The sequence below is a fragment of the Chaetodon auriga genome, chromosome 19, assembly GCF_051107435.1.
Source record: "Chaetodon auriga isolate fChaAug3 chromosome 19, fChaAug3.hap1, whole genome shotgun sequence".
NCBI classification, from domain to species: Eukaryota; Metazoa; Chordata; class Actinopteri; order Chaetodontiformes; family Chaetodontidae; genus Chaetodon; species Chaetodon auriga.
Window position 1 is genome coordinate 15,515,332 of NC_135092.1, and position 25,238 is coordinate 15,540,569.

The window sequence follows — 25,238 nt, forward strand, 5'->3', positions numbered from 1 at the left end:
AGTAGACTATATGAAAGGATAAGGCCAGAGATACTCTCCATTGCTCTTATTGTCATTAAAATCCCATTAAAGGACCAATCCTAGCAATGAATTGCTACAGCTAACAAGCTGTTTTGTCAAGTCTAAGTTATTTTTCTGTTGGAGACCTCCACTGCTCTCCAAAACCCAATGAAAAGACATCAATGAGCCATGTTTTTGCACACATTCCTTGATCAGGATCAACACTGTAGCTTATTTTAAGTCAATCCCACACACTTAAAATACTGACTAGCATGGCTAATGTGTATCAGTCCACAGCTGAAAATAGTCCCCAACAAATGCTCTATTTACTCCTGTTTGAGTATTGGTTTGCCCAGCTGTTTTAGGACATGATTAAGCCTTTTTTAAATTAGTGAGATGTTTTTAAAGATGGCTTGCTGCAGACACGGAAGGGAAGTCAGATGACTGATCACAGTGCTGTGAAATAGGTCCAAAATCTCTTGTATGTGTCCAGTAGTTTGAGATCTGTGACTGAGGGAAAGACTTGAACTGTCTTCTGTCATTGATTCAGTTTTCCCTTTAGTTTGTCACCTCACTGTATGTATGTCAAATCAACATAATCCCTGACCGTGGGAGTTTTAATCTCTACCGTGTTATTTGTCTTTTTCTTTTTTTTATCCGGTCTTGATTATATCCCATTTCACTATATGTCCTTTCTTTACCGTATCGTCTTTGCATTTCATCATTGTCATCAGCAAAGAGAGACCTATATATAGCAGTAACATCCATTCTGATGCTATTGAAATCTGTTAGCTGACAGAGCTGCACAGTACATCATGTGTTCAGCCATGTATATGCGTAGCCTCGAGGTTTGTTCATATGCGTGCAGGCTTTTCAGAGTTTTCAATTCAGCACTTTAGGCTGCGCATCGTTGTCCTGGCTGAGAGCATATCCGCTTCTCTGATTTGTGCAATAAGCACAACATGTTTGGAAAGGGAATCACCCCAAAGTGGCACATGCAGAGTAATTAGTCATTAAGGAGGAGATGCAGAGAGCAAAGGTTGTCGGTTGCAGTTTGATTATTAAACTCAGACCAGCAGTGTGCAATAATAATGAACATGAATTTCTAAGGGGACATATATTGCCTATATTAGTTCAAATAAAATAACCCAAAAAGATCATTTGTTTCCATGTATTTTTATCTCTGAGAATTTAAAATGACAATATGAGCTTTCTGCCAAACATTGCATATTGTTTTATTTTGGAATGCTTGTTTTTTGTAAGGCTCTTTACATAAAAATAAAATATATTTAATAACACACATATTGTATTTGAATGTCACTGTGGGACATTTAAGTTAAAAAGACAAAGAAAGACAACTGATAATATTTATACATTTTGTTTATTAATGAAAAAGACCATTGTTTATAATATATATCATTTTTATTTGTGTTTTTTTCAGGGTTTGCTTCCCCAGTGTTGTGCATTTTCACAGTTTTAAATATTTGCCAGAACTGACCCATTTTCAAGTATCGGTGTAAAAGTCAAAGCTGAACAAAAGAACACAAACTGCTTTAACTATTTCAGTATTTCCATAAAACAAACCCAATGAAATGAGAAACATACATCGTTGCTCATGTGATCTTATGTGTGTCTTATAATCAGGATTGTATTTAACCCATAGGACTGTGTTATTTTTGAAAGTACAGAGAAAACAAGATGAACTTTTATTCTTCATGAGACAAAACCAAAAATAAAAGCAAGGAAATGAAGGCAGGTGGTCCTGAGTGTGAGCTTGGGATGTTTTATTGGTTTAAGTAATGGGATAATTATTCTGATGGGGGTTAAATAATGACATAAAGGTCTGAAGTGAAGGTAGCAGCCCTCAGAAGAACTGTAATGGCGTGGGTTTAGGAGAGGAGGCTTTCTTTCACTTGGCACAGCCCTACAAGCAGAAAACACAACGACAAACAATCGTCCACATGACTGCAATTTGCGTTTGTGATGTTTTTCTGGAAATACAAATATGCTAAATGCATTTTAATGATCAAAAACAATTGACAAGTGCCGAGAGGTTTTTGAGTCACTCACAGCGTGCTACTGCATAGTTTTGGCTTTGTCCAATTTTGGCACTTTTTGCCCTCCATACAGCAAATGAACAGTGTGAGGTTTTGTTTTTCTGTGGCTTAGTCAAGGAAGCACATGAAGCATCTATGAAGTCCTTCTGTTATGTGAACATAACATACATAAACACACCAGGAGCACAACTTTAACAAATTTGAACACACATGGAAGACAATTAGTGCTCTTTTCCTACAATAAAACATGAAATTCTGTTCATCGTTGACAGGCATCCACTCAATGACCTGAATTCTTCCCCTTCTTTTTAAAGCCTCACTCTAGTTTAACGACACAAAACACACATATCTCACTTCCTGTTTATTAGTAAACAGCTGTGTTTGTGCATATGGCTTTGTTAGCATGTGCATGTGTGCAGATGGTCCACGTGCAGGGCTGATAGATGAGTCTGCACTGCCAATGTGACACTGCTGTGACAATCAGATACCACGCCAGGCCTGCTCCTTTCCCCTCAGGGTGTTTGTGTGTGTTTGCGAGGGCAAGCTCTGTCCCTGTTTTATGACAAGGGCATTACCTTCCCTGCAATGTGACTGTGTGTGTGTGTGTGTGTGTGTGTGTGTGTGTGTGTGTGTGTGTGTGTGTGTGTGTGTTTGTTTGTGTGAGAGAGAGAAGGAATCATGACTCAACAACAGCAGAATCAGTGAAACTCCTCATCCTGCCTAAATCCCTCAGATTGGATTTAACACACACGCTCACGTGAATACACACACACACACACTCCGAGTGCCACTCTGCATGTCAAGGTTTAATTACATTACGTGTAGTCCAGCTCGAGTACTAGTGTCCATAGGTCATTGCAACACATTACGAGGCAGTCCACGATGCAAAGATGGCCCCCGCGCTACGTTAGGTTAAAGGTCACTGAGTTGCAGGCTGCAGCTTTCTCTGCTGCCTTCAAAATGAACCACAAATTGAAATGACTCGTGGTTGACATCCAAGTTGTGCTTTGCAAATGTCAACGTTATTTTGAGCTGGCTTTAATGTCTGAATGGATTCAGTTTGTTGTCACCCTCATATTCGTTCCCTCACAGCCGCTCGACTGTCTACAAGTACATTTTAAGACTCTGACAGCCCCCCTCACTCAAACACTTTGACCCTGACCTTTGCTGTTTGACCTCACTCAAACCTCACCCATGACTCGCGCTAGCCCTTGCATTGCACAGCACGACTCGGCACAGTGCAGTCCATCTAGGGCATCTAAGTGTGTCACTGCAGATCTAATTATGACAGCAGTCACCCAGTAGCCTTTTTAACTCCTCTTCTCCTTCTCCCTTCTCCACCAAGGCCCTGCGACCCAGCCTGGAGCACAGGCTATCGTGGTTGAACCAAGCTGAGCAGGAGTGTCTGATGTGGCTGTAACTTGAACAGTTTAGCTGGTGGCATCAAGTGGACATCGTGATTTGATGTTCGAGCTCTGCTTCAGCCAGATATTATTTGACTTTTACAGCATTAATCTGCATGGTGCTCTGCAGAGCCTTTAGCGAGCTAACTCTCCATCGGGTGTCAGGTTGCGCTCTCACATTATTGGATTTACACAGTGAAACCATTTCACTCTGAGTTAAAGAAATATTTTGACATTTTGGGAAACTTTCTTACTGAGAGTTAAATGAGAAGATTGATTTTATATGTGTGCTAAATATTGAAGCAGCAGCCAGGAGACTGTTGTCTTAGCATAAAGACCTATGTTTAAATTTTGTATGGCTTAAACAAATTACATATAATGTAATTACTTAGCTTTAGAGGTACACATAGGGTATTTCATTACATTTGGACAAAGCCAGGCTAGCTGTTTCCCCCTTCTTGCACACCTTGCTAGGCTAACTGCTGGCTGTAGCTTCATATTTAGCATACAAACATGAAAGTGCTGTTGATCGTCTCACCTAATTACCAGCAAAAAAAGTGAATATTTGTGGTTCCCAAAATGTTGTAGAAATAGCAGCCAAATCAAATTGAGGTAAATCACAAAATAATTCTGTTTTGTTAGAGCAGAATGAAGAGAATATCCTATAAAACACAAAAACAAATGTAGTCTGAACCAAGTTTGATGTATGACTGCTTTGTACAGTCGATAGTAAGGAGAAGCTTGTACACTGAAAACAGCAGCAGCTTACTGATCTTTGTGAAATACATGATCAGACTTGCATGCAAATTATTTCTTTGGTTGGAGCCAAATACACAGGGACTCGGTGGGTTCAGTGCACTTGCTTAATGTTAACATTTCAAAGTGGACAACTGGTCATTAATAGATAAGAAAGCATGTGAACAGAAGTAACTTTTTACTCATATTTTGGCTTCCTGTGATAAGGAGATAAAACGGCCTGATGCCAAATTCAGCTTTTCTCTCTGCTTTTAAAAGAGTTGTCAGTGCACAGCTGAAGCCCTTCTCAAAGATTAAAAGGTTAAATGGGCGTCATCTCATCTAAAGTTGGTTTTTAGCTGACCAGAGCCGCTTGTTTCTGCGTGTATTTGTGCATTTGCTGGCGGTGAAATGAAAGGAGGAAAGCCCCACATTTCTGCAGCGAGGGCTACAACTGGCAAAGCACAGAAGTGGGTCATCTATATGCCAACCGAGCAGTCAGGATCAAACTTGCATGCCTCCTGCTCTGCTTTTCAGCCCAGACAACAGATGAAAACGAGAGCGAGAGAAGAGAGGAAGGCAGCAGCAGCAGGAGGAGGAGGAGGAGGAACAGTGGTGTAGATGAAGATGATTGAGGATGAGGGACAAAAACGGCCAAGAGACAGACATGTTTGGATTTTAATATAATAGGAAGACAAGGGATGTTGTTGAATTAAAGGAACAATTACAAAGTGTGTGAGAATCCTGTTTTTATTCTTCACTTATTCTGAGTTATTCTCCCCTGTGTGTGACTGCTTGTTAATAAAAGTATTGACTGTGAGCAATGCAAAGAGTTATTCGCTGTGGCAAGAGAGAGCAAGTCAGAGGGGATGGGTGAAAAAAGAGGAGGGAAGGAAGTGAGAAGGGGGCCCTGAGATGGAGTGATACAGAGAAAGGAAAAGCTGCTACGACTGCCGATGCACAGCATAAAGTGAATGAAATGAGGTTAACTGAGGAGTGCTTCTGAGTACTTTTTGCTCAAGTTGTTATTGCACGTTATCGTGTTGAGTGCTATTGACAAGAGTTGGCTTTGCTGATGTTCTCTGTTCGTCTGTCAGAGCATCTCTTCTGTTGCATAATGCACTTGAAACACAGCTACTTAACTTGGTTGTGTAACTGCGTCTACGCATAACGCTGGTTGTACTCGTGAGACAATACGTTTGTCAGGTAAAAGCAACTGAGCATCAAAGCTTCAGAGCCGGATCTTCTTCTGTGGTGTCGTTCCTGTCCTAAACCCACACAAGCCAGCACCAACAGTCTGGAAGAGTCGGGACAAATGAGCGAAACACTGCATTGCACTTTGTTTAAGGCTAAAAAGTTTGCAGTGGAAAGCGATGTAAACTTAAGGCAGCATGGATTGAATGTCTTGCATGTTTTTTAAAAAAGTACTAAAATCTAGAATGTCACCCAATGCAATTCGCCGTGTGACAACAAACAACTGAATGCACTCTCTCCCATCCCATAAATAAAAACACGACTGGTATTCATACACAAGGTTTGTGCATATCCATGTATGTAGCATGTGCGCAGACATGGTCACGTAAATACTGAACTCCACACACACTCACAAACCCCATATCACTTGATTCAAACAGCCAAAATATAAAATGAAATTTAAAAAAACAAACAAACGCTCTAGTTTTTCATTTTTGCAATGATTTCATTTAGCACAGTGCGACCCGACCCAGTTTGAAGGTAGAATGGTTGCAGTTTGTTCGCTCCAGTTTTAAAAGTGTGTTCAAGCCCCCACCTCAAAGCGACAGCTGGTCTTTATACACAGAGCTGGTTTCATTTGTCTCTGCCTGTTTTTGTCTCTCTGTCGGTCTTTTTGAAACGTAAGACAGAAGAATATAGAGGCTAAAAACAGGGAAAGGGTTAAAGCAGTGAGAGCTGGTGACGAGCAGGAACGAAAGAAAGAATGACACTGTTAAGGTATCCAAGGCCAGTCTGGTCAGTGAAACAGGTCAGTATTTGGGTGGGATGACCACCACAGGGTCACCATTCTTTGGCCGCCACATCAGCACCTGGGCGTCATTGGCGTTGGGCTTGACCATGGCGTTTGTGGGGATGGGCTCGTTCTTGCCCAGGATCTGAGGCTGTTCCTGGGCCAGGGGCTCGTTCAGAACGGCCCTGTGACCCAGAGGCTTCTCCGGGTCCACTCGGATGTGAAGCCGCATCCTCCAGCGGATCGTCTGCAGGACGAGTGTCTCTGAGGTGGCCTGGTTGATGGCCACCAGCCAGGTGGTAAAGCTCTGGTCGCGGTGGATGCTGCTAAGCTGAGGCACGTTGCTGTCGCTGACGGGGACACCCCAGGTCACGCTGGGGTAGAAATTGTCATTCATACTAACAGTGAACTTGCTGTCCTTCTTGGTGGGGCCTACGACGGTGCAGGTCTCCGTGGTGTTGCCATACCATGGGTAGTTCACTCCATCCGAGTCGCTGATGGCCTGGATCTTACCATCCCGCAGGTCGGGGAGCTCCCAACTTGACCTGGAAGTTGAAAGGAGTCACAGATGAGGATTTACCCAGATATGTAGCAGAAGTGGCTGTTGAGATAAAATGATAACTGCGGTTCAGTACTACTTTGGTCATTCGTTTGATCATAGTTTTGCTTATCATTTGTATTGGTTATCATCATGTGAAACATCCAAAACACAAACAACAAGGCTGCTTTTACTCAAACCACTTCCTTTGGAGGTGCAACTGCAAGTAAGCTTACGTGAAATGTGTAAGTGCACAGGAAAACTCCTGCATGCACAGAAAGTACAGAAAGCCAAAGTTTAACCAGGAAGTTGTCTGTAAACTGAAATGGACGTACAAGTGGCAGTTTGGGTTTTGTTTTCTCTTCAAGTAATGTTCATAGTGACTTTTTTATTGATCTTATCTTTTCTATTACTGGTTTAAATCAACACCAAAAACTATAAAAATAATACCCAAGTTGTTCTAAACCAAAATTATCCTCTAAATGAATCTCTGGCACACTAAACCAAACCAGAGATTCCACATGACAAAGCTCTCCTGTCTAATCCTCTCTGTACAGATAGCTGAAAATACAACAGTGTGACCAGTGTCCCTCTTGATATCACCATCTATCTAACAGGACATGACAGAACTGACTCAAAGCCTCACAGCTGGATCTTTCCACCAATTTTCAAACCGCTGAGGAAAAATACAATACAACAATAAAATACTGTGACACACACAGCAGGCGACACAGAACAACTTAAGTGACCTGGTACCTCCGGTCTGTCCGCCTATCGATTTTCTGCCCACAGCAGGAAAAAGATTACCTTTCATTCCCTGAAGCCGCGGATCAGCAGGACAGAGAAGATAACAGTGTGATCAACAGCCACATGACTTACTGCCTGCTTGGCCTGGCCTCAAATTGTGATTTATGTATTCACCCAGGGGGTGAGATTAGCATGTCGGGCATGATAATAGCCTGGCCCTGGTGTGTGTGAGACAGTGTGCATGCGTGCTCTTGTGTGTGCATATGTACATTTCTGTTCTGAAAAATCACATAATCCTCTCAACTGGTGCCTCCAAAACAATTTGCAGCAATTTTCCGTTTTGCCATGACCTCAGATGACTTCAACACCCAAAATATTTCAACAGTGAATAAGTGCATCTGATTCGCAATGAAAAAACTTCACAACGTGGAGTCTTCTACCCGCTGAGGAACTTTGATCATGAGTGAGGAAAGCATTGCAGAGATATGGCTCACTTCCTGTTTGTGTCTTCACTGCCTGCTTTGTCACAACCGAATGGTCTGCAATAGATGGTGTGAGTGTGTGTGACGGAGGGGATGTTCAAAACTAACCACTCAAAGAAAACAAAAGAACCACTCAACTGTGACTCCTGAGCATGTCACTTATTGTAAATGTTGCATGCACTCCAGCACAGTGATTCCCATCCAGGAGTACTTATAGACAAGATGTACTTCTGCAGCTTCCAGCAGGTACTTTTAAAGCTTGTAGAGAAGCTCAAAAAATGTCAATTATGATCTGACTAAAAATATATATGTCCACACATCAGAACACCACAGGTTGTGACTGAAAGATTTTAGAACTAGTTAGCAAGTGAGCAGATAAGTCTAAAGAGTTTCCTCAAAGTAACGGATAAATGGTTGAGATACAGTCAATAGTTCAAAGTGTTGAACTTAAGTAGATAGCCAACATTAAAATGAAGTTAAACAGTTCAAAGCGTTTGCTAAAATTCTGGATTAAGTGATTCAAATTCACCGAGTCACCACCACATGTTGCATAAAATAAGAACCCTGTTTGTTCTTTGACAAATCTCGAAGTGGAAGTCGATTTCATGAGGTCTGAAATTGCAGTTATTTGCAGTCAGCTTCATTGAGAATTTGTGCTTCTACTGAGCAACGCCGAATTTCATTTCCTGTTTCTGTGACTTTCCAGCCACATTCATTTGCATGTTCACAGCAAATGGTTTAGATCATGAAAATTGCGCTTGATAACACTGAATAAAGACGTCCAAGAGATGCTTTCTTTCATAGGTGGTGAAGATAGGATCAACTTTGTAGGGGTGGAAGAGAAGAAATAGAGTGCCAAGGCAATTAATTAACCAATTACAGCAGCTTAAACTGCACCACCTGTGTGTGTGTGTGTGTGAGACTACCACACTGCTCTCCCAAGAATTGGCAGTAAGTTTTGTGTCACTTTAAGAAACATTACAGCTATAAATGCTGCTAACAAATCAAACTTACAACAGGTAAAAACGAATTTCAGTTTCACATCTACACTTCCTCTTTTAGCAGCTTTACATTTTTAGGGTGTAGTCAAAACACACTTGTGCTTGTGTATGTGTGTGTGTGTGTGTGTGTGTGTGTGTGTGTGTGTGTGTGTGTGCGTGCGTGTGCGTGTGTGTGTGCCTGTTTAGGAATACAGTACAGACAAACCTACAATCTAAAAGACAGACGGGAGGAGAGGCGTTGAATGTGTCCAGAAACCTGAACGCATCGTTCAGAGCCAACAGAGGAATCATCCTCATTACCGTCCTCGGCTGTTCTGTCCAATTACGGCACCCCGAAGCTTCATTGCCATCAAAGAAACTACTTAGTATGAGAATCAGTGAGAGCAGGCTCATCTCTTGCATCCCAAGAGCGACTTAAAAATGAACATCAAGAATAGGTGGCCTTGCTGTGGTCGTTTCATGATTTTAATATTAGAACATGGTGATATAAAAAGTTCATATTTTCAGTGCGCGAGCTAAAAAAAAAGGAGGGGATTTGCCTTTGCAAGCACTGCTGCAAAGGTGGGTGGGTGCATTCCAGCACCCCTATATATAGTGCTATATATTCTGTATGTGTGTATCGGTTACATGTTGGTTAGATCCAGCATGTGATCACTGTTCTTTGGCGAAGTGGTTTGTCTGAATTCAGACAAATGGAGTGATTTTTGAGGAGGTTGTCTCTTTATTTTGAGTTTTTTGGCTGCACTTTAGGCACAGATCATTTTAAAACTACGTGTCTTGTCTAATTTAGCCTTAAAGTACACATCATGTGTGAAAGCGCTGATAACCGTTTAATAGCTAACAACATGACATTTGACCTGACGTGACGCACTTCAGAATAAAAGTCCTTTTAAATGAAGAGATCACTCTATTTGGCATCCTGTCAGGGAAGGAATCTTTCGCAACTTGAAACATGAGACGGGAAAGGCGATATATTGATTATCTGTTCATTCCTCCACTGTGAGCCCAGCCGCGTATGCTGGGAATTGGTCTCCAATTTTATGTTTCGGCCTTCAAAATAGCAAACTATTCTGCTTTTTGTTCACATTGTGTTTCCAAGCTGGATATTTTTGACAAAAGAGCCAATTAACTTTCAGCTAGATAATAGAGTGAATGTTTGCAAGGCAATAATGTAGCTTGGATGAATGAGGCAATTACTGTAAACAGACATGCAGTTTACAAAAGGCATTGATCATACTGGACTTATAGAGAGTAACAGGCTTCTCTCACTGTCTCACTCACTGTCACACACACATATGCAGGGCCACACTGGGGTGGGGACTCTGCCTCTAATCTTAGACATGCAGCACTCAAACATCCTCAGCTGCAGTATCTACAGATAGAGCATAGTCTGGGTACATGTCAGCTTGTGGTTGCCCACTAAAGGATGTAAGATGAATGTTGCCTGTCTGACATTTGTCCCAATCTCCCCGACACACACTCCCAGTGAGATGAAAAAGAGAAAGAAAAGGGAGAGAGAATGAAAAATAGACTGTGAGCAACCCTCTCTCTGTCACAAGCAGATTCTCTTAAAGCTGAAATTTGCCCACGTTTGTCTCATTTATAACCGCTGGTGCAGAATAACGATGTATTGACAAGTGGAGGGATCTGAAAGGTCATACCAATTATTTTCCATCACAATGTCCTGCTCTCATATCTGTCAGGTTTTGGAGTATTTTGTAGCCTGCAGGCACACAGCCAGATGCCCGGATAGCCGAGCTCCTTATTGAATATTGAAGCAGTCCTAGAGACAAGTCAATTTATTTAACTCTTCTCATCTCATCTTCCTGAATGCAGACGTTTATGTCTGATAGTTTGATTGCTGGTGTCCAACTGGGCAACCACAGATGAGTTTCACTACTTTAAAATATTTCCACTTAAGAATCATTTTAGCATTACTGTAAAACAAAAAACAGGAACACCAACACTCTCATAACTCCGTCCATGGAGTTACACTGAAACACAGGTTCTCTTTTCATGTGTGACTCTTTCTGATGCTCTCCATGACCCATTATGAGGGTTTTGCTTGAGTTGGGTTTCCTTTCCTGAAGTCCAATCTGGCTAAAATTGTTCTTTTAATATCGCAAACAGTTCATTGTAGAATTTGTGGCCCTAAAGTTTCTCCATGTAATTCTCTGTTTTGGGTGACAGCACTTCCTCAAAAAGTGTCTAAAGTGAGCTCATGTTTTAGCCAGAGTTGGATCCAACTAACAAAATATATGTAAATGTGATCTCATGTTCCAAAATACAGCATATCCATTTATTTATGTTAACTAGAGCTTAAACCATTAATCAATGAATGAACTAGTCAATCAACAGATCATTAATCAGCAAGTATTTGGTTCCAACGTCTAGGATTTGCTGCTACTCTTTGTCACATATTGTATGATAGTAAACGGAATACTTTGGACATTTGCACAGACGAAACAGAGGGCTTTAGTGTTGGTGTTCAATATACCAGACATGGGGCATATATTTCTCATTCATCCCTGGAGCTCAACCAGATGTGCTCAACACCTGCTGGTCACCTTACAACGACAGTTATCAAAGCCCGGCGACAGAATGAAGAAAGTGGCCTTCATACTCACATCCCTTTGTTTCCATACGTATTGTAGAACTCCATATGGTTACAAGCTTGAATCCAGCCGATGGTCCATGTCTCTTTGCCGGCTACTGGCGGCACCAGGACCCGGGCACAAGCTCGGAAGTGCGGTGTCCGGTAGCGCAAGACCACGCTGGATGACTCGTCGATGCTGGTGGGGTTGGGATCGATGGAACTATTCACCTCCAGGACGATGATACTGTCTCGGAAACTCTTGGGCTTACATCTGATACTCTGGATACAGCCCATTGCATTAAATAGCAACACAGTCCACAACAAAGTCCAGAGGTCTGGAGGAGAAGAAAGACGCATGGATACAGCACGAAAATCACCACAGATGGATCCACATCATGCTCTGCCCCTCAAAAATATCTTACCAGTTTAAAAAGTGTTTACTTATAGCGAACTGTCATAAAAAAAAAAAAAAAGCCATGCATCTTCGATGCAAAACTACTTTGAGAAAAGAAGAAGACAGGCTTAGAAAATGTTCGTATTTGTGGAGCGCATGCTTTCCGGTGCGTAAACGCAACTTCAGCAAATAAGCGCAGGTGCACTAACTTTCTTTATCAGTGCACTGATGTTTTCATGCAACGAGTCATTGCCTCCTAAATGTGCTTCATCACAACATGACTTCTGGCAACATGCATCCAAAGGAAAGGTGCGCGTAAAAGGTTCCAGTTAATTATGAGCTAAATAATTAACAAAAACTACTGTGACATCCTGGCGTCATATTCTCTTTTGTGTCATTCTTTATGTCATTAACAGATAATCCCTGCGCTATGCAAAGGCTGGGGCTCCGTATGTCCAGCTGGAGTCATAATCAAAAATGTTGCGCTGGCCAGTCACTAAATGACAAACGGCAGCTCAGAGGTGACGCTCACACATATGCGGAGCAGCCTGGTGTTCACTTAATCCGCAATAACCTCAATTCCTCACAATAAAAAGTGTAGTTTAACGATTTAAGAGGGTTACATTGGACGTTTTTACACATGTGCGGATTAACGGCTCATGCGGTGCAATTGCACAAATTGTGGACTATTTTTAGCCGACGAAAACAACATGCAAAAAAGAAGTCTACCTAGACAACAGTTCTCTGGAAAGTCTCCGGTGTCTTCAGCGGGGAGAAATCGTGGAGAAATCCAGAGCGGACGGCGGCTCGCACAGTTCTTCGGTCAGAGAGGTAATTCCGTTATCTCCTTCACACCCGCTCCCGTTATTTCTCCTCCAGAGCTGCAAATGATTTCACCGTCCAGAGAGAGAGGCAGCCTTTCCACAAGCATTGAGACGGAGCACCGCGACATTCAGATGACACCGCCGGGTCAACTTCAGCGCCCGTGTCACCGGATCCATTCTTACATTTGAATAGTAATAATAATAAAAATAATCACGCCTCTGGAGGGGAGAGCTGCCAGCTGTCACATAGTGGGACCGAGCCGACAGTTGCAGTCCTGTCTGCGATGGGATGCGGTTCAGTCGAAAGTCCTGCACGACCCGTCATTTCTCCGCGCTCGTCCCATCACTGCCACGGCAGGTTCACCCCGCTACGCATTGGTCTGCCTCAGCTGCCAGGGGAGCAGCTTTATAAGTGTCTCTGAGACGACACTTCCGCTCTGAGCTGCAGGCATTCTGGGAAATGTAGGCATGCGGGGCAGCCCCGGTTGCTGTATGACATTTGAGGAGCCTAATCAATAATCGAATCTGGTCCTCGTGGCGTTATTTGTTCCTATATCTGTCATGTCATGTGGAAAGTCAAAAGTTTTTTATTTCAGTGATCGGTCATGTGTTCCACAAAATACGTTCATTTATGTATTTATTTATTTACTGGCTCGCTTCTTTTTCTTTTTATTCGCTTTTTGTCTGGTAGCACTCAGAAAATCCTCCCTTTGTCTCTGTAAAGCTCACAGATGACAGTGCGCTCCTCTGTCCTGCCGCTGTCTGTTTAAGCACCTTGGAGAACTCCGCTCCACAGCCGAGCGCAGCGCAGATGTTGAATCGAGGTTGTGCGTAAACTGCGTCGGATCCGGAAGAAGAAGCGAATGTTGCGCTGCCCTGTCCTCACCCTTTGTTGGTGATGCTGGCTGACTGTTAACTGTTTCAGGTTTTGCCTGCGTCGCTTTCAACTAGAGTCCCCTTCCCTCGCTGCCAGGAGATCAGAGGCGTTATGGAGGCTGCGGGGGACATTTAGAGCGATGCTTTGCGCTTTGTACTCATCCTCCGCCTGGTAAGATGACAACACCGTGTCTTGCGTATCTCTTGCACATTCTCGACACTGAGCTTGTTTTTCACAGCAGCACACGCAGTAGAGCACCTGTCAGCTGTGTAGTTGTGCCATATTGTGGCGGAACAAGATGCTCATGTTGTTATGTTATCTCCATGCTGTAGATCGGGTTTCACGGGATTGGCCCAGGCAAATGCCATTCAATACACTCTGCCTGCGCGCATGGGTCGCGGTATAAACAGCATGGCCATCGCACATTCCAGTGGCTCTAAATATATCTATTAAGGCCACAGGAGGGGGAGGACTGGAGTAGGGGGTTTATCCTGGGACATTTCACCGTCGTGGTGAACTCGCACCACTTGAATTATCTTCCCGAGATTGACAATCGGCTTTTGCACCCACAAGGGAGAACTCGGCCCGATCCAAACATGCCCTCCAGTCAAAATGCGAGATCCAGGGCGCGGGAGAGGAACAGCGTCCTGAGCAGACCTGAGTTCATGTCCCTGAACCATCAGCCCCTTCGCGGCGCCGCCGGTGGCAACCTCTCGGAGAGCCGAGGCAGCGCAAAGCGACCGGGTCAAATCAAGCACCAAACAAGCCAGCCAAGCGAAGAACCAACCGACAGTGGCAGCAAGGACAGGAGAGAGCCCAGCAAAATGCCAGAGGAGGACTGTATGCAGCTGAACCCTTCATTCAAGGGAATAGCGATGAACTCCCTCCTCGCCATTGACATCTGTCTGTCCAAGCGCATGGGGGTGTGCGCCTCCACGTCGTCCTCCTGGGGCGGCTGCCGCTCCATGGTGGCCCTGTTGGCGCTTACAGGGCACGGCATCACGTGGATCATTGGGACTATTGTGTGTCTCACAAGGAGTAATACTCTGGCCGGGCAAGAGGTCCTGGTCAACCTGCTGCTCGGTAAATGGCACACCACACTCACCAACCAGCAGGTCAATGGCCAGAATGCACCACACAGGAGAAGCCAGTCCCCAATGAAACGCACTCACATCATGTCTTTGTCTAAAGGCTGTCTTTGCAGCCCGGGTTCGAAGTCAGACAGCTGTGACAGTCTCAGAAAAAGGCTTTGGCCACAGTCACATGTCCACACTACATAGTTAAAAACAAGGGTTTAGTAAAATTGCACTTTTTACGTGCAAGAGTGTGGGCAAGACTTCATGACAAGGTATATTTTACAAAGGCTTTCTCATTGGTAACTTAAATTATTAATATGTTATGTATGATAATAGAGATTATGGGATGAGAGACAGTATTACAGCCTTAAAATAGTACTCATTACTGCTCCATAAGGCAGAGTAGAAATGTAACTAATTACGTCTACTCAAGTAAGTCAGAATTTGAGGTGATTGTACTTTACGTGGCTTTTTTTCTTTTCATTCCACTTTCTGCTTCTCTTCACATTGTACCTTTTAACTTCACAACAGCTGTTTGACAGTTTTAGTTCGATGCTTTGCAGATTGAGATTTTTGCACACAGGACATACGAAGATCTTAAAATATGATGTTTTGTTTTAAAGGAAACTACCCAGCAGTGTATACAGGTACAGTGGAAATGATCAGTCCATTGATGGAAAATTAATGGGCAATTATTTTGAAAATTATTATTTCTCACTATTTTCAGAATTTTACAAACCAAACAATCAGTCAAATAATTGAGAAAATAATCCACAGATTAATAACATGATAAAAATAATCATTAGTAGCAGTCCAATACAAAATAAATTAAAATAAGCATCACATCAACCAACTGCAACAGTATAATCCTGCCTTTACATTAACATATAGATAATAATAATCTAATGATATATATGTAATAGTAGTTACAGGTACCATTTTTCTACATTGAGTACTTTTACTTTAAATATTTTAAGTATATTTCCATACTTTTACTTAAATAACATTTTCAATACAGGTCTTTAACTTGTACTTCAACAGTGTGGTATTAGCACTTCCTCCCTCACTACCACTGGCTAAAACTTATACTTCATAAGTTGTGACTAAAGTGGTACCATGTTGTATTTTCAGACTCATCCACTTTATTGTACAACACAGCTTTTGTTAATCATTGTCATGAGTGGCATATTAGAAATATTGTGCTGACAGAGAAGAAAAACAGCAAGTTGAGACTTTGCAAGAAGAAATAGACAGAAGGAGTATTGATACTTACCCATGATTGAGGCTAATGTGTGAGTATCAGCTTGTGTCAGTCGTGTCTCATATAAATCCACACTGTGTTTTAGAGTGCTGTACCACAGTGCTGAGAGAAAGAGAAAGAGAAAGGGAGCGAGATGAAACAGTTTCCTGATAGACTTGTTTTATAGGTGCTTGTGTGCGAAATGCCAGTCTGTGGCTGCAGCTTTGGAGAGTTTGAGCTGCAGGGAGGTGGATGCCTTCTGGGCCCCGATGGAGAATCTCAACCCCAGAGCAGACTGATGCTGATGCTGCATCCAGGCTTTGTGGCATGCGTGCCTTTGTGTTTCAGATAAACTTCGCAGTTTACAGGCAGGTTGTCTGCCAGGCCTAAGGCATTCTGGGTAGGCACATTAAGAAGTCCTTACCCTTGTGTGTTGTGTCTGCCATCAGAAGACAGTTTCCAGAAAAAGGAATTTTAAAAAGGCTCTGAATAGCCTCTTTTAGGTGACAATCGATGAAACGAATCACAGTCACAAAGCATCTTGTAAAAACTTCATATGAAGTTTCGATCAGCTATGTTTCAAACAGCATTAATGGCTCTGCCAGCAGCTGGACTCGAGAAAAAAGGCACATTCTGTAACACAAATGTAAACTAAGAATTAGCCCCATGACCAAAATTTAAAACACAAGATTGGAACTCAACAAATATGTATGTGGATGTACCAAATGTATTTAATCCATTTAAAACTAGAAGGCATTGTGTTTTTACCAGCATCCTCCACAGTCTAATGCAATTCAGTGCAACAGCCACATAATACATACCTTTATGGATCTTCATCATCATCATCTCATGAGCTTATGTTCAGCTGTCTGAGAGAGTTGTTGATTTAACGTATCCAAACATATTTTATCTAAACGTATTTATGCAGCAAATAGCAGACGACATGAGATCAAATTTTTCAGAATGAATCTTAAGATGATCTATGTGTGTGTGTGTACGGGCGTGCACACGTGCACAGTCTTGACCCAAACGCCGATTATTGACCAAAAAGCAGTTGCAAATCTGCAGGCTGTAGCTACATTGAGCTCTGATTGGAAGCCAGTCAATCTCTGGATTTGGGACATGCCTGTATTGTGTTTGGGACATTGTTCAGCCCCAAATGCTTGTTCATTATTTGCAGGTCCGGGATCATTTCTGGCCTATTGAGGTCTCTCAGCAGAAAATGTATGAATATACTGAACAGTGGGTGGGGAACTGATATTTAATGCTGACTGAAATTCTGTTTTGTTTTCACCTAACAGGAAAGTAATCAGCCCCGACTGGCCTGTCAGGAACAGTTTAGTTCAGTCCGCTGTCATGAGTGTATGAACTGTGCAGTGCAGAAATATTTCCCATAGACTGTTTTGAAAACAGTTGTAGTCACACAGTAACTGGGACTGCCTGAAAGACTACTGGGCATGCTGCAGACCTTGACTGCGCAGAGGATGTTCCCATCCTTATCAGCTGCAGTGTAGTTCTTCTTTGCTGTTTTCTGTTGTTTTTTTTTTCTTCTGTATAACTTAGTTGCTCCATTGACCTACTTACTCCATTTCTCAGAGAATCCAAGTTTGCCTCACAGCACGCACAGTTCTCATTTTAACAATCATTCAAAGAATAAATATGTGGACAACTCATATAAAGACGAAAAAGGTCGCATTTTAGTTGCAACTACACTTTTCATTTGTCTAATTTTGACATATTTAAAGTTTATCTTTTGTGAGTAGATTTCTAACACACTCTTTAAATGCACATCAGTGACCTGTGGTAAAAATGCGTCCATTACAGAAATGGTTTCAGCTTATTGCACAATTGCTCTGTCATATATCAACATCACTATCACCACTTTTGCAAGAAAATCTAACTCAAACTTCCTGTACTGTAGTTGAAACCTGCATGGGTGGTGACAGTAACAACCACACATGGTTTGGCCATGTTCTCACTGTTTTTGTCTTTGTCTTTGCTTAGTATTTAGCTTTACATACCATTTTAAGGGGCTTTGCTGTGTGCACCTCTTGACTTTCTCTTAGCAGAGGAATTCAGCAATAACAACCATTAATGCAGCTTTAATCAGTATTTTTTTATATCAATGATGGATCACATGACTACTTGTGTGTGAAAGAGGTCGCTCGTAGTGACAAAACCACAGAGGATAATTACCGCTCTCGGTTGGCCACAGTTGAATTATACTCAGGGAGACTCTCACCTTTGCTGACACTGGAAAGAAGAATAAAGTGTTGTTCTTGCACTCCTTCGTCTTAGCTCTCCAGTTTGAGAAACAATGGGCATTATGGGATTTCCTCACAATGCAAGTTGATTTATGGCTGCCTGGCCATTCATCTGCCCACACCTGTTGCACATCTTAGGGATAGAGTTTCCATTCTCAATATAGCAGTTTCCCCTTGAACAGTAAATCTGCGCAGCGCCCAGGATCTGACTCACTGATGGAGAGCGTCTGGATGCTCGAAACAGTTTTTGTGCGATCAATGACTGACTGACCCGGGGCTGACTTCAAACATGTTATTGCACTGTGCTGACTGCAGTTGTGCTGTCTGTCCTGGCAGTGTTTCACAGCCAATAACGCTGAAAAAGTCTTAACAGTAGCAGCACTGCAGCATAATATCTTCACTAGGAAGAAGGAGCCACACTATCTGCCAGCACAGGAGGCACTTTTGAGCTTTGTTCTGGGAAAAAAAAAACATAATTTTGCACAATTATCCCCACATTCCTGAAGAGTTTGGTCATTTAATGTGCCGATGAGGCCAAACAAACCTGCTTAAATGAACTATATTGTCACTGTTGTATTAGTCAGCTGAAGGCTTCTCCTTACAGCTGATTATATGATGCATCATTGCTTGGCACACCCTCTTCCTCCCCTCAGTGCTTTGTAGACTACCAGAGGACACCATGGAGCAAACTCCACAACTGTCCTCCCTCACATTTCACCAGTTTCATTGTCTGCCCACCTCTCTTTTGTTCCTTCATCTCTTGTTTGAGCATTTTGATTTTTTCCCCAGCAAACCTGAACATGACACCACTAGCCTGCCTTTAAGGAGCTGGAATAGAAGTTTAAAATAATGGCCCCGTTAGGACAGCGAGTGGGCGACTGAAATGGGAAGCAGGGAAGCATAACCAATATGTCAGATGACTGACAGTTATTTAGCGCAGGGCTGGTTGAGTGTGTGTGAAGATGGCAGACTTGAACAGAAGTTAAAGGTGGCAATGGTAGGGATATTTTTGGGAGTGCTATGGAGCTATAAAAGGCATCTGCAAATGTCTGGTATGTGGGCTCAAAGCAAATGCTGCTCAGTGTTGTATGCCTTATTGGTTATTCTTGGTCGCCAAGATATCTGTTTGCATTTGGACTATAGGTCTTTTTTCTTTTGCTTTTTGTGAAGAGTCACTGTATTATATGAAAGGTCTTGATAAAACCACAATGTTCCTGTTAGTTATCTGTACATCACTCCATTGTTCTGTCCATTATTTAGAGAATTAACAAGACTTAGCGTCTACTTAAGTCCTTTTAGCGGCTCTGTGAGGCTGTAGGCCCACTTAGCAACATGCTGACATCAAGATTTCCTTAGCGTTACCTCTCGATTCTACAAGTATAAGAAACTGTAAGGGCATTAGAGTTGTGCTTAAAAGTACAATAAAACAGAAGTATAGCAATATCAATGATAAAAAAAAAAAAAATCTAAAAATAGAAGTTAAAAATAATGTGGAAGGTGCTGTGTGTGTATGGATGTACATCAACATGCTCACAATGACATGCTAACATGTCCACAACAACAATGCTAACATGTCCACAATGACAGTGTTAACATGCTCACAACAACAATGCTAACATGTCCACAATGACAGTGCTAACATGCTCACAACAACAATGCTAACATGCTCACAATGACAGTGCTAACATGCTCACAACAACAATGCAAACATGCTCACAATGACAGTGCTAACATGCTCACAACAACAATGCAAACATGCTCACAATGACAGTGCTAACATGCTCACAACAACAATGCAAACATGCTCACAATGACAGTGTTAACATGCTCACAACAACAATGCTAACATGTCCACAATGACAGTGCTAACATGCTCACAATGACAGTGCTAACATGCTCACAACAACAATGCTAACATGCTCACAATGACAGTGCTAACATGCTCACAACAACAATGCTAGCATGTTCACAATGACAGTGCTAACATTTTTACATTGTTGTGTTTAAGTAACGCATCTTTTTTCACAACAGCCCTCATTCTTGATGTCATGACTGTGGCTGGAGTCCAGAGACTGGTGAAGCGCAGGGGACCCTGGGAGATGACGCCAGGCTTCCTGGACTGCGTCGCCATGGACATCTACTCCTTCCCTGCTGCTCACGCCAGCCGGGCCGCCATGGTCTCCAAGTTCCTGCTGTCCCACCTGGTCCTGGCTGTGCCGCTTCGCATCCTGTTGGTGCTGTGGGCCTTCCTGGTGGGCTTGTCCCGGGTGCTGCTGGGGAAACACCACCTCACTGACATGGTGTGTGGCTTTGCACTGGGCATGCTCCATTTTTCCTTGATGGAGACGGTGTGGCTCTCATCAGGCACCTGTCAGACTCTTATTTCCATAAGCACGCTCAGCTGGAGCCCCTTTTCCTGAGCTTTTGATATGCTAGCACACAAGGCTTATTTGATACACTAACGTCGTAACATCACGGTCTTGTGTAGTTATTTTTGCAGGGGTCTGAGGTTCTTATCACAGGGTTTGAACAGAGAAACATTAATATTTGAAATCAGATGCTTGCATGTAATGCCCTAAACAAGCAGGTCACAAGACCGTTACAAGTCTAACGCCTCTACTGCTGCTTAATTTAAATTAGGTACAACTAATAAAGGGAAAATACAGATAACTGCAAACTGACAAGTACGTGTAGGAGTTTTTGATTCTCACAGTATGAACATTGATATGATTCATCCATGACTGAACTCATTCTTATTACCATGCTACTTCCTTTTACTTCCTCCTTCTCTCTAACCTCTTGCTCCTCCCTCAAGGATTTTTTTTTTTTTGGGCTAGTAATAGTGCTTTCAGTTTTGGGACAGTGAAACCGTGTTGAACACTGAATAGAGTTTGGTGTACGGCTGTCATATTGGATGTAACATGAAATATAATGTGATTGTTATTTGGATATTCCACATTATTCCTGATTGGCATGACTAATATATTTGTTTATCTCTGATTGGATTCTGATCTTTTTACTGTATGTTTATCTAATATGAACTTATTTTTGATGCCGCCAAATTCATTTTATTTTGTATGGGGTCGAGTATAATTTTCTTCAATGTGCCATTTATGGTTTAATGAAGTGATTTTTTTTTGTTAACAATGTATTTCTCATAAGCTCTTTAATTTCAGGAGCGATACTGATTATGTGCCCCACAAAACAAATGAAGTCTGTGTGTGTGTGTGTGTGTGTGTGTGTGTGTGTGTGTGTGTGTGTGAATGATGGCATACAAAGTAAAATATATAAAATAGCAGTTTTGAATAAATCATATGTTTCTTTTCTGAATGCTTTTCTTTTTTATGGACCTTTGAATGAAACCTGCTATTTTTTTGTGGCAAACATATTTCAGTGCATTGGTTTGGTGTGTAAATACAGTTTTGTGTACATTAGTTTGCTTTTTTTCTGTACAGGGATCTGTATATCATGTTTTCACTTTGTTTCTCCATCTCATGAATAAACCGAGGTGGGCTGTCAGTAAAATTTGATGCCTTTGTGTTTTGTTTTTTTTTATTTGTATGTGTGAACACAAAAAGACCGATTACAGTCAACACGATTTGCTTTTAAATTCATTTTTAAATGACTAGAATAAGGAAGACACCCTTTAACGTGATTTGATAAATCATGTTGATGAATCAGCTGAAGGAAGTTAAGTCCATGACAAATAGCTTTGACTGCTTCTAATGTCACATGGACAGTAAAGCATCACATGCTGCACAACGTGGTCAGCAAAAGAATAAAGAAGTGTGGTCCATGGTCTCAAGTGATGAGGCAGCTCTGACGTGGTTATTGTACTTTTCAGGTAAATTTCAAGGAAATAAAGTGATCTGTGTTGAGAAGTTAAAGCCTTGAACTAGAATCCATCCGACATTTGCATTTCTAGTCGTTGTATGTTTAAAATACATTATATAAATGTATACTTATACGAAAATATTTGGTATCCTGGCATCAAACTAAAAAAGAAATGTGAAGATCCACTATTACATTTTCAGCTGCAATGCAACTAGAGCTCTGTGCAGCATGCAAATTAGGGATTCAATTGGCATAAAGCTTGAGTGTTTTTTAATCAATAAATAGTGTTTCGGTCTTAGTCTTGCAGTTCCCCATTAACTGCATTCATGTCATTTTAGACCTAATTGTTTACTTGACTAACATTCATACACTGACGCAAGAATATTTCTGACTAAGGTTTGACACTAGCTTCCTGTCACACTACTCTTACCACAGAAAGATCTGACAGGAAACAACACCAATGCATTGGTGTGTGCGCTCTGCAACAGTTCAGATAGCAGGAACAGAAACTGCTTTACAGAAATACCCTCTGGCAGACAGAGTCTATGTGTTACCAGGTCATGTATGCACTGATAGACATCAGAAAAAGTTGTCAAACATTTCAAGCACATTTGGACCACATGTCAAAAGATGTGGCGTAGACGGGGTTAAACTTTGATATTAAGTACCACAGCTGCAAACTGGCATACAGTGTCTTGTCAGTCAGCTGTTTGGTTTGTCCTTCTAACACTTCAGTACAAAGCAAGAAACAGTATCATACAACAACGTTTGACCAGTGCAGGTTTGAGAAATAATGGACAGTTTTCCATTAAATTTACTGTGGACATTTGTGGCTCCCAGAAGATGATTATTCATGTCTATTACTACCACCACCATGACAAACTTTGCACATAAACACACTTAATATCAATACGTATGCACAGAAATAGATAAAGAATCATTTACAAAAAGAGGAAGTAGTAGTTATTCAGCTGCAGTAGCCTAACTTCACATGTTACATGAGGCTTCTCAAGGTGAAATAAAATGTGGATTTATTCTGCAAAACATGAGCAGCATCACCAAATTACAGCTTGTCCCAGTGCAGGTTTGTTTGATTCTGCGCCAAATTCCAGGCCTCCACAACCCTGCATAGCATGTACCCAAAATATCCCTGTGAGTAAGTGCTGATAGTGCTCTCAGGCCTGTTTCTGCAGGGTCCACATGCACTGACTCAACAGACACCACATGTCCTACTGTTGTGTCTTTGTGCTCCCTTTGTGCCATGCTCTGAGTTATGCATACAATAGATAGAGGAAACATTAGACACCACAACCCTCTAGGTGCCACCAACATCTGTGCATGCAGCAGGTATGTGGCTCTGAGCATGTTATAAGCCCACACAGGTATTCTGGTGACTGTCAGTGGTTTTTGAGTTTTAGTATGTTTGGAAATGTTTCTTCTGTTTGTGTAATATATCACCCCTGAAATCCCTGCAGGCTAATTAAAGCATTTGTCAGTAGTCTGCAAAATAGCTGCATAAAAATTAAATAAACCCCCAAGAAACTGGTTTGGGCCAAACTGGTTGAGTGTTTAGTGGCACACAATAAGTATATATCTTAATGGCTCACTGTTAATAGACATTTATGATGTTATTGATAATTCATGTTATCCATTGTTCTTTTTTGTTTCTAGTTGAAATGTGCGCACCGCAAATATGACTTTATACGAGAGCAACACCAACACAACTGAGTTTTTGTGATTTTTAAAAAGCATACAGGACATTTGCAGCCTTTTCAAACGAACGGTTGACGAAGGGAAAGACAAGTGCGCCCTCTGGAGGAATCATCAGGAACCAGTCTGACCATTATGAGCGCTAGCAGAAGCAGAAGTTGCTCATTTACAGACAACTTCCTTGTGAAGTAAAAATGATGCCATGCTGTTAAAAAATTAGAGATGCCCATTGTTATTAGGTTCTGAGGATCCAGAGAACCAGGGTGAGTGAATGAGTAAATATGTAGATAAGTGAAAAACTAGAAGAAAGAAAGGATTGTTTTCCAATATAATAAAATAATTTTTAATGCAATAGGGATTAAAACCATATCATTTATTGTTGTAAGAGCTACATAATTGCACAGGTGAGTATGTTTACATGACGAGGGAGGAGAGGATGGTAAATTCTACGTATAGGGGGAAATGTTTTGATTCAATAAAGGGCACATTTTCAGTAATAGATCAGTCATACCAGTAAGAAGAATCAGTCATACCGAGAATGAGATCAAAGCCAGGATATGACAATGTGAATGTAACCATAGACACAGCCGAGTTCACTGTTAAGCTCTCTGAAATGAAAGGCTTAACTTTTGAGAGGATGCATCAGTGAGTGAGTTGTGGCCGCTGAGAATGCACAAGACACTGCAGATTCATCTTGTTATGATTCCTGAAATAAGTCACTCATTGCACATGGAAAGAGATCAACACTGAGGATAAACCAAAACATTAGCATGCAGTACAACATACTTGCAAGTCGATGCTGAAACATGCTCTAGTCAAATCAGCTTCGGAGACTCGTGACTTTAGTGTGTTTGTCGCCTTCCTTTCGTCTACTGTAGAGTATCTGTTTTACCTCTGCTTTCACGCTGTACATATTACATTATCACATCACAACAAGTGCTATCATGCTGCTAAAAATAAAACAGTATCAATTAAGATGACTGCAGCTGTCATGAAAAGTCAAATCATCATTGCATTTCAGAGTTGAGTAAAGCTGATGTAAAGCTTGATGTACCCAGAACCCAGTGTACCAGTGTTTTGAGCAAGATACTGAACCCCAAATGCTCCTGATGCCAAAATGGTTAAACCAGTGCCTTGCATGGTAGCTTGCTGCTGTGTGAGTGTTTGTGTGAATGAACAAATGAGATGCAAACAATACAGCCCTTTGGATGAAAGTGCTTTACTGTAAAGTTAACTTAATTAAAAAGTCAATATGCTTGTAAATGTCAGAGTATATTTGTCTTTTATTTCAGTGACATTTCCTGCAGTTTGTAATCTTCTACTCATTAAAAGACTAATGAACTTTGCTGAAGATAAGGTCGTTTCTGTAAGTGCTGAAATCATCCAGCAGGGGGTGCTCATTGTGTTTTTCTGCGAACGTCGTTTGGCGACGCAGGACGCTGTGAAGCGAGCCAGCCTACACAGCCTGTTCATTTC

The 25,238-nt window shown here is 41.8% G+C and overlaps 2 protein-coding genes across 3 annotated transcripts; one reads left to right on the top strand and one right to left on the bottom strand.

Annotated features, from left to right (window-relative positions):
- Positions 1 to 1,362: 1,362 nt before the first annotated feature.
- Positions 1,363 to 13,143, bottom strand: fam78ab (family with sequence similarity 78 member Ab). Of its 2 annotated transcripts, XM_076757709.1 has the most exons (3): positions 12,667 to 13,143; positions 11,575 to 11,878; positions 1,363 to 6,724 (listed from the first exon to the last, which is right to left on the bottom strand). In XM_076757709.1, exons 2-3 carry the CDS (start codon positions 11,835 to 11,837, stop codon positions 6,199 to 6,201), a joined length of 789 nt encoding a protein of 262 aa, XP_076613824.1. In that variant the 5' UTR covers positions 11,838 to 11,878; positions 12,667 to 13,143; the 3' UTR covers positions 1,363 to 6,198. The 2 variants fall into 2 exon arrangements, with proteins under 2 accessions (XP_076613824.1, XP_076613823.1); XM_076757708.1 differs by having other exon boundaries at positions 11,575 to 13,133.
- Positions 13,144 to 13,582: 439 nt separating this feature from the next.
- LOC143337823 (inactive phospholipid phosphatase 7-like) lies at positions 13,583 to 21,747 on the top strand. The gene is made up of 3 exons (XM_076757710.1): positions 13,583 to 13,809; positions 13,971 to 14,721; positions 20,250 to 21,747. The coding sequence occupies exons 2-3, from the start codon at positions 14,235 to 14,237 to the stop codon at positions 20,636 to 20,638; spliced, it is 876 nt and encodes a 291-aa protein (XP_076613825.1). The 5' UTR covers positions 13,583 to 13,809; positions 13,971 to 14,234; the 3' UTR covers positions 20,639 to 21,747.
- The last annotated feature ends 3,491 nt before the right edge of the window (positions 21,748 to 25,238 follow it).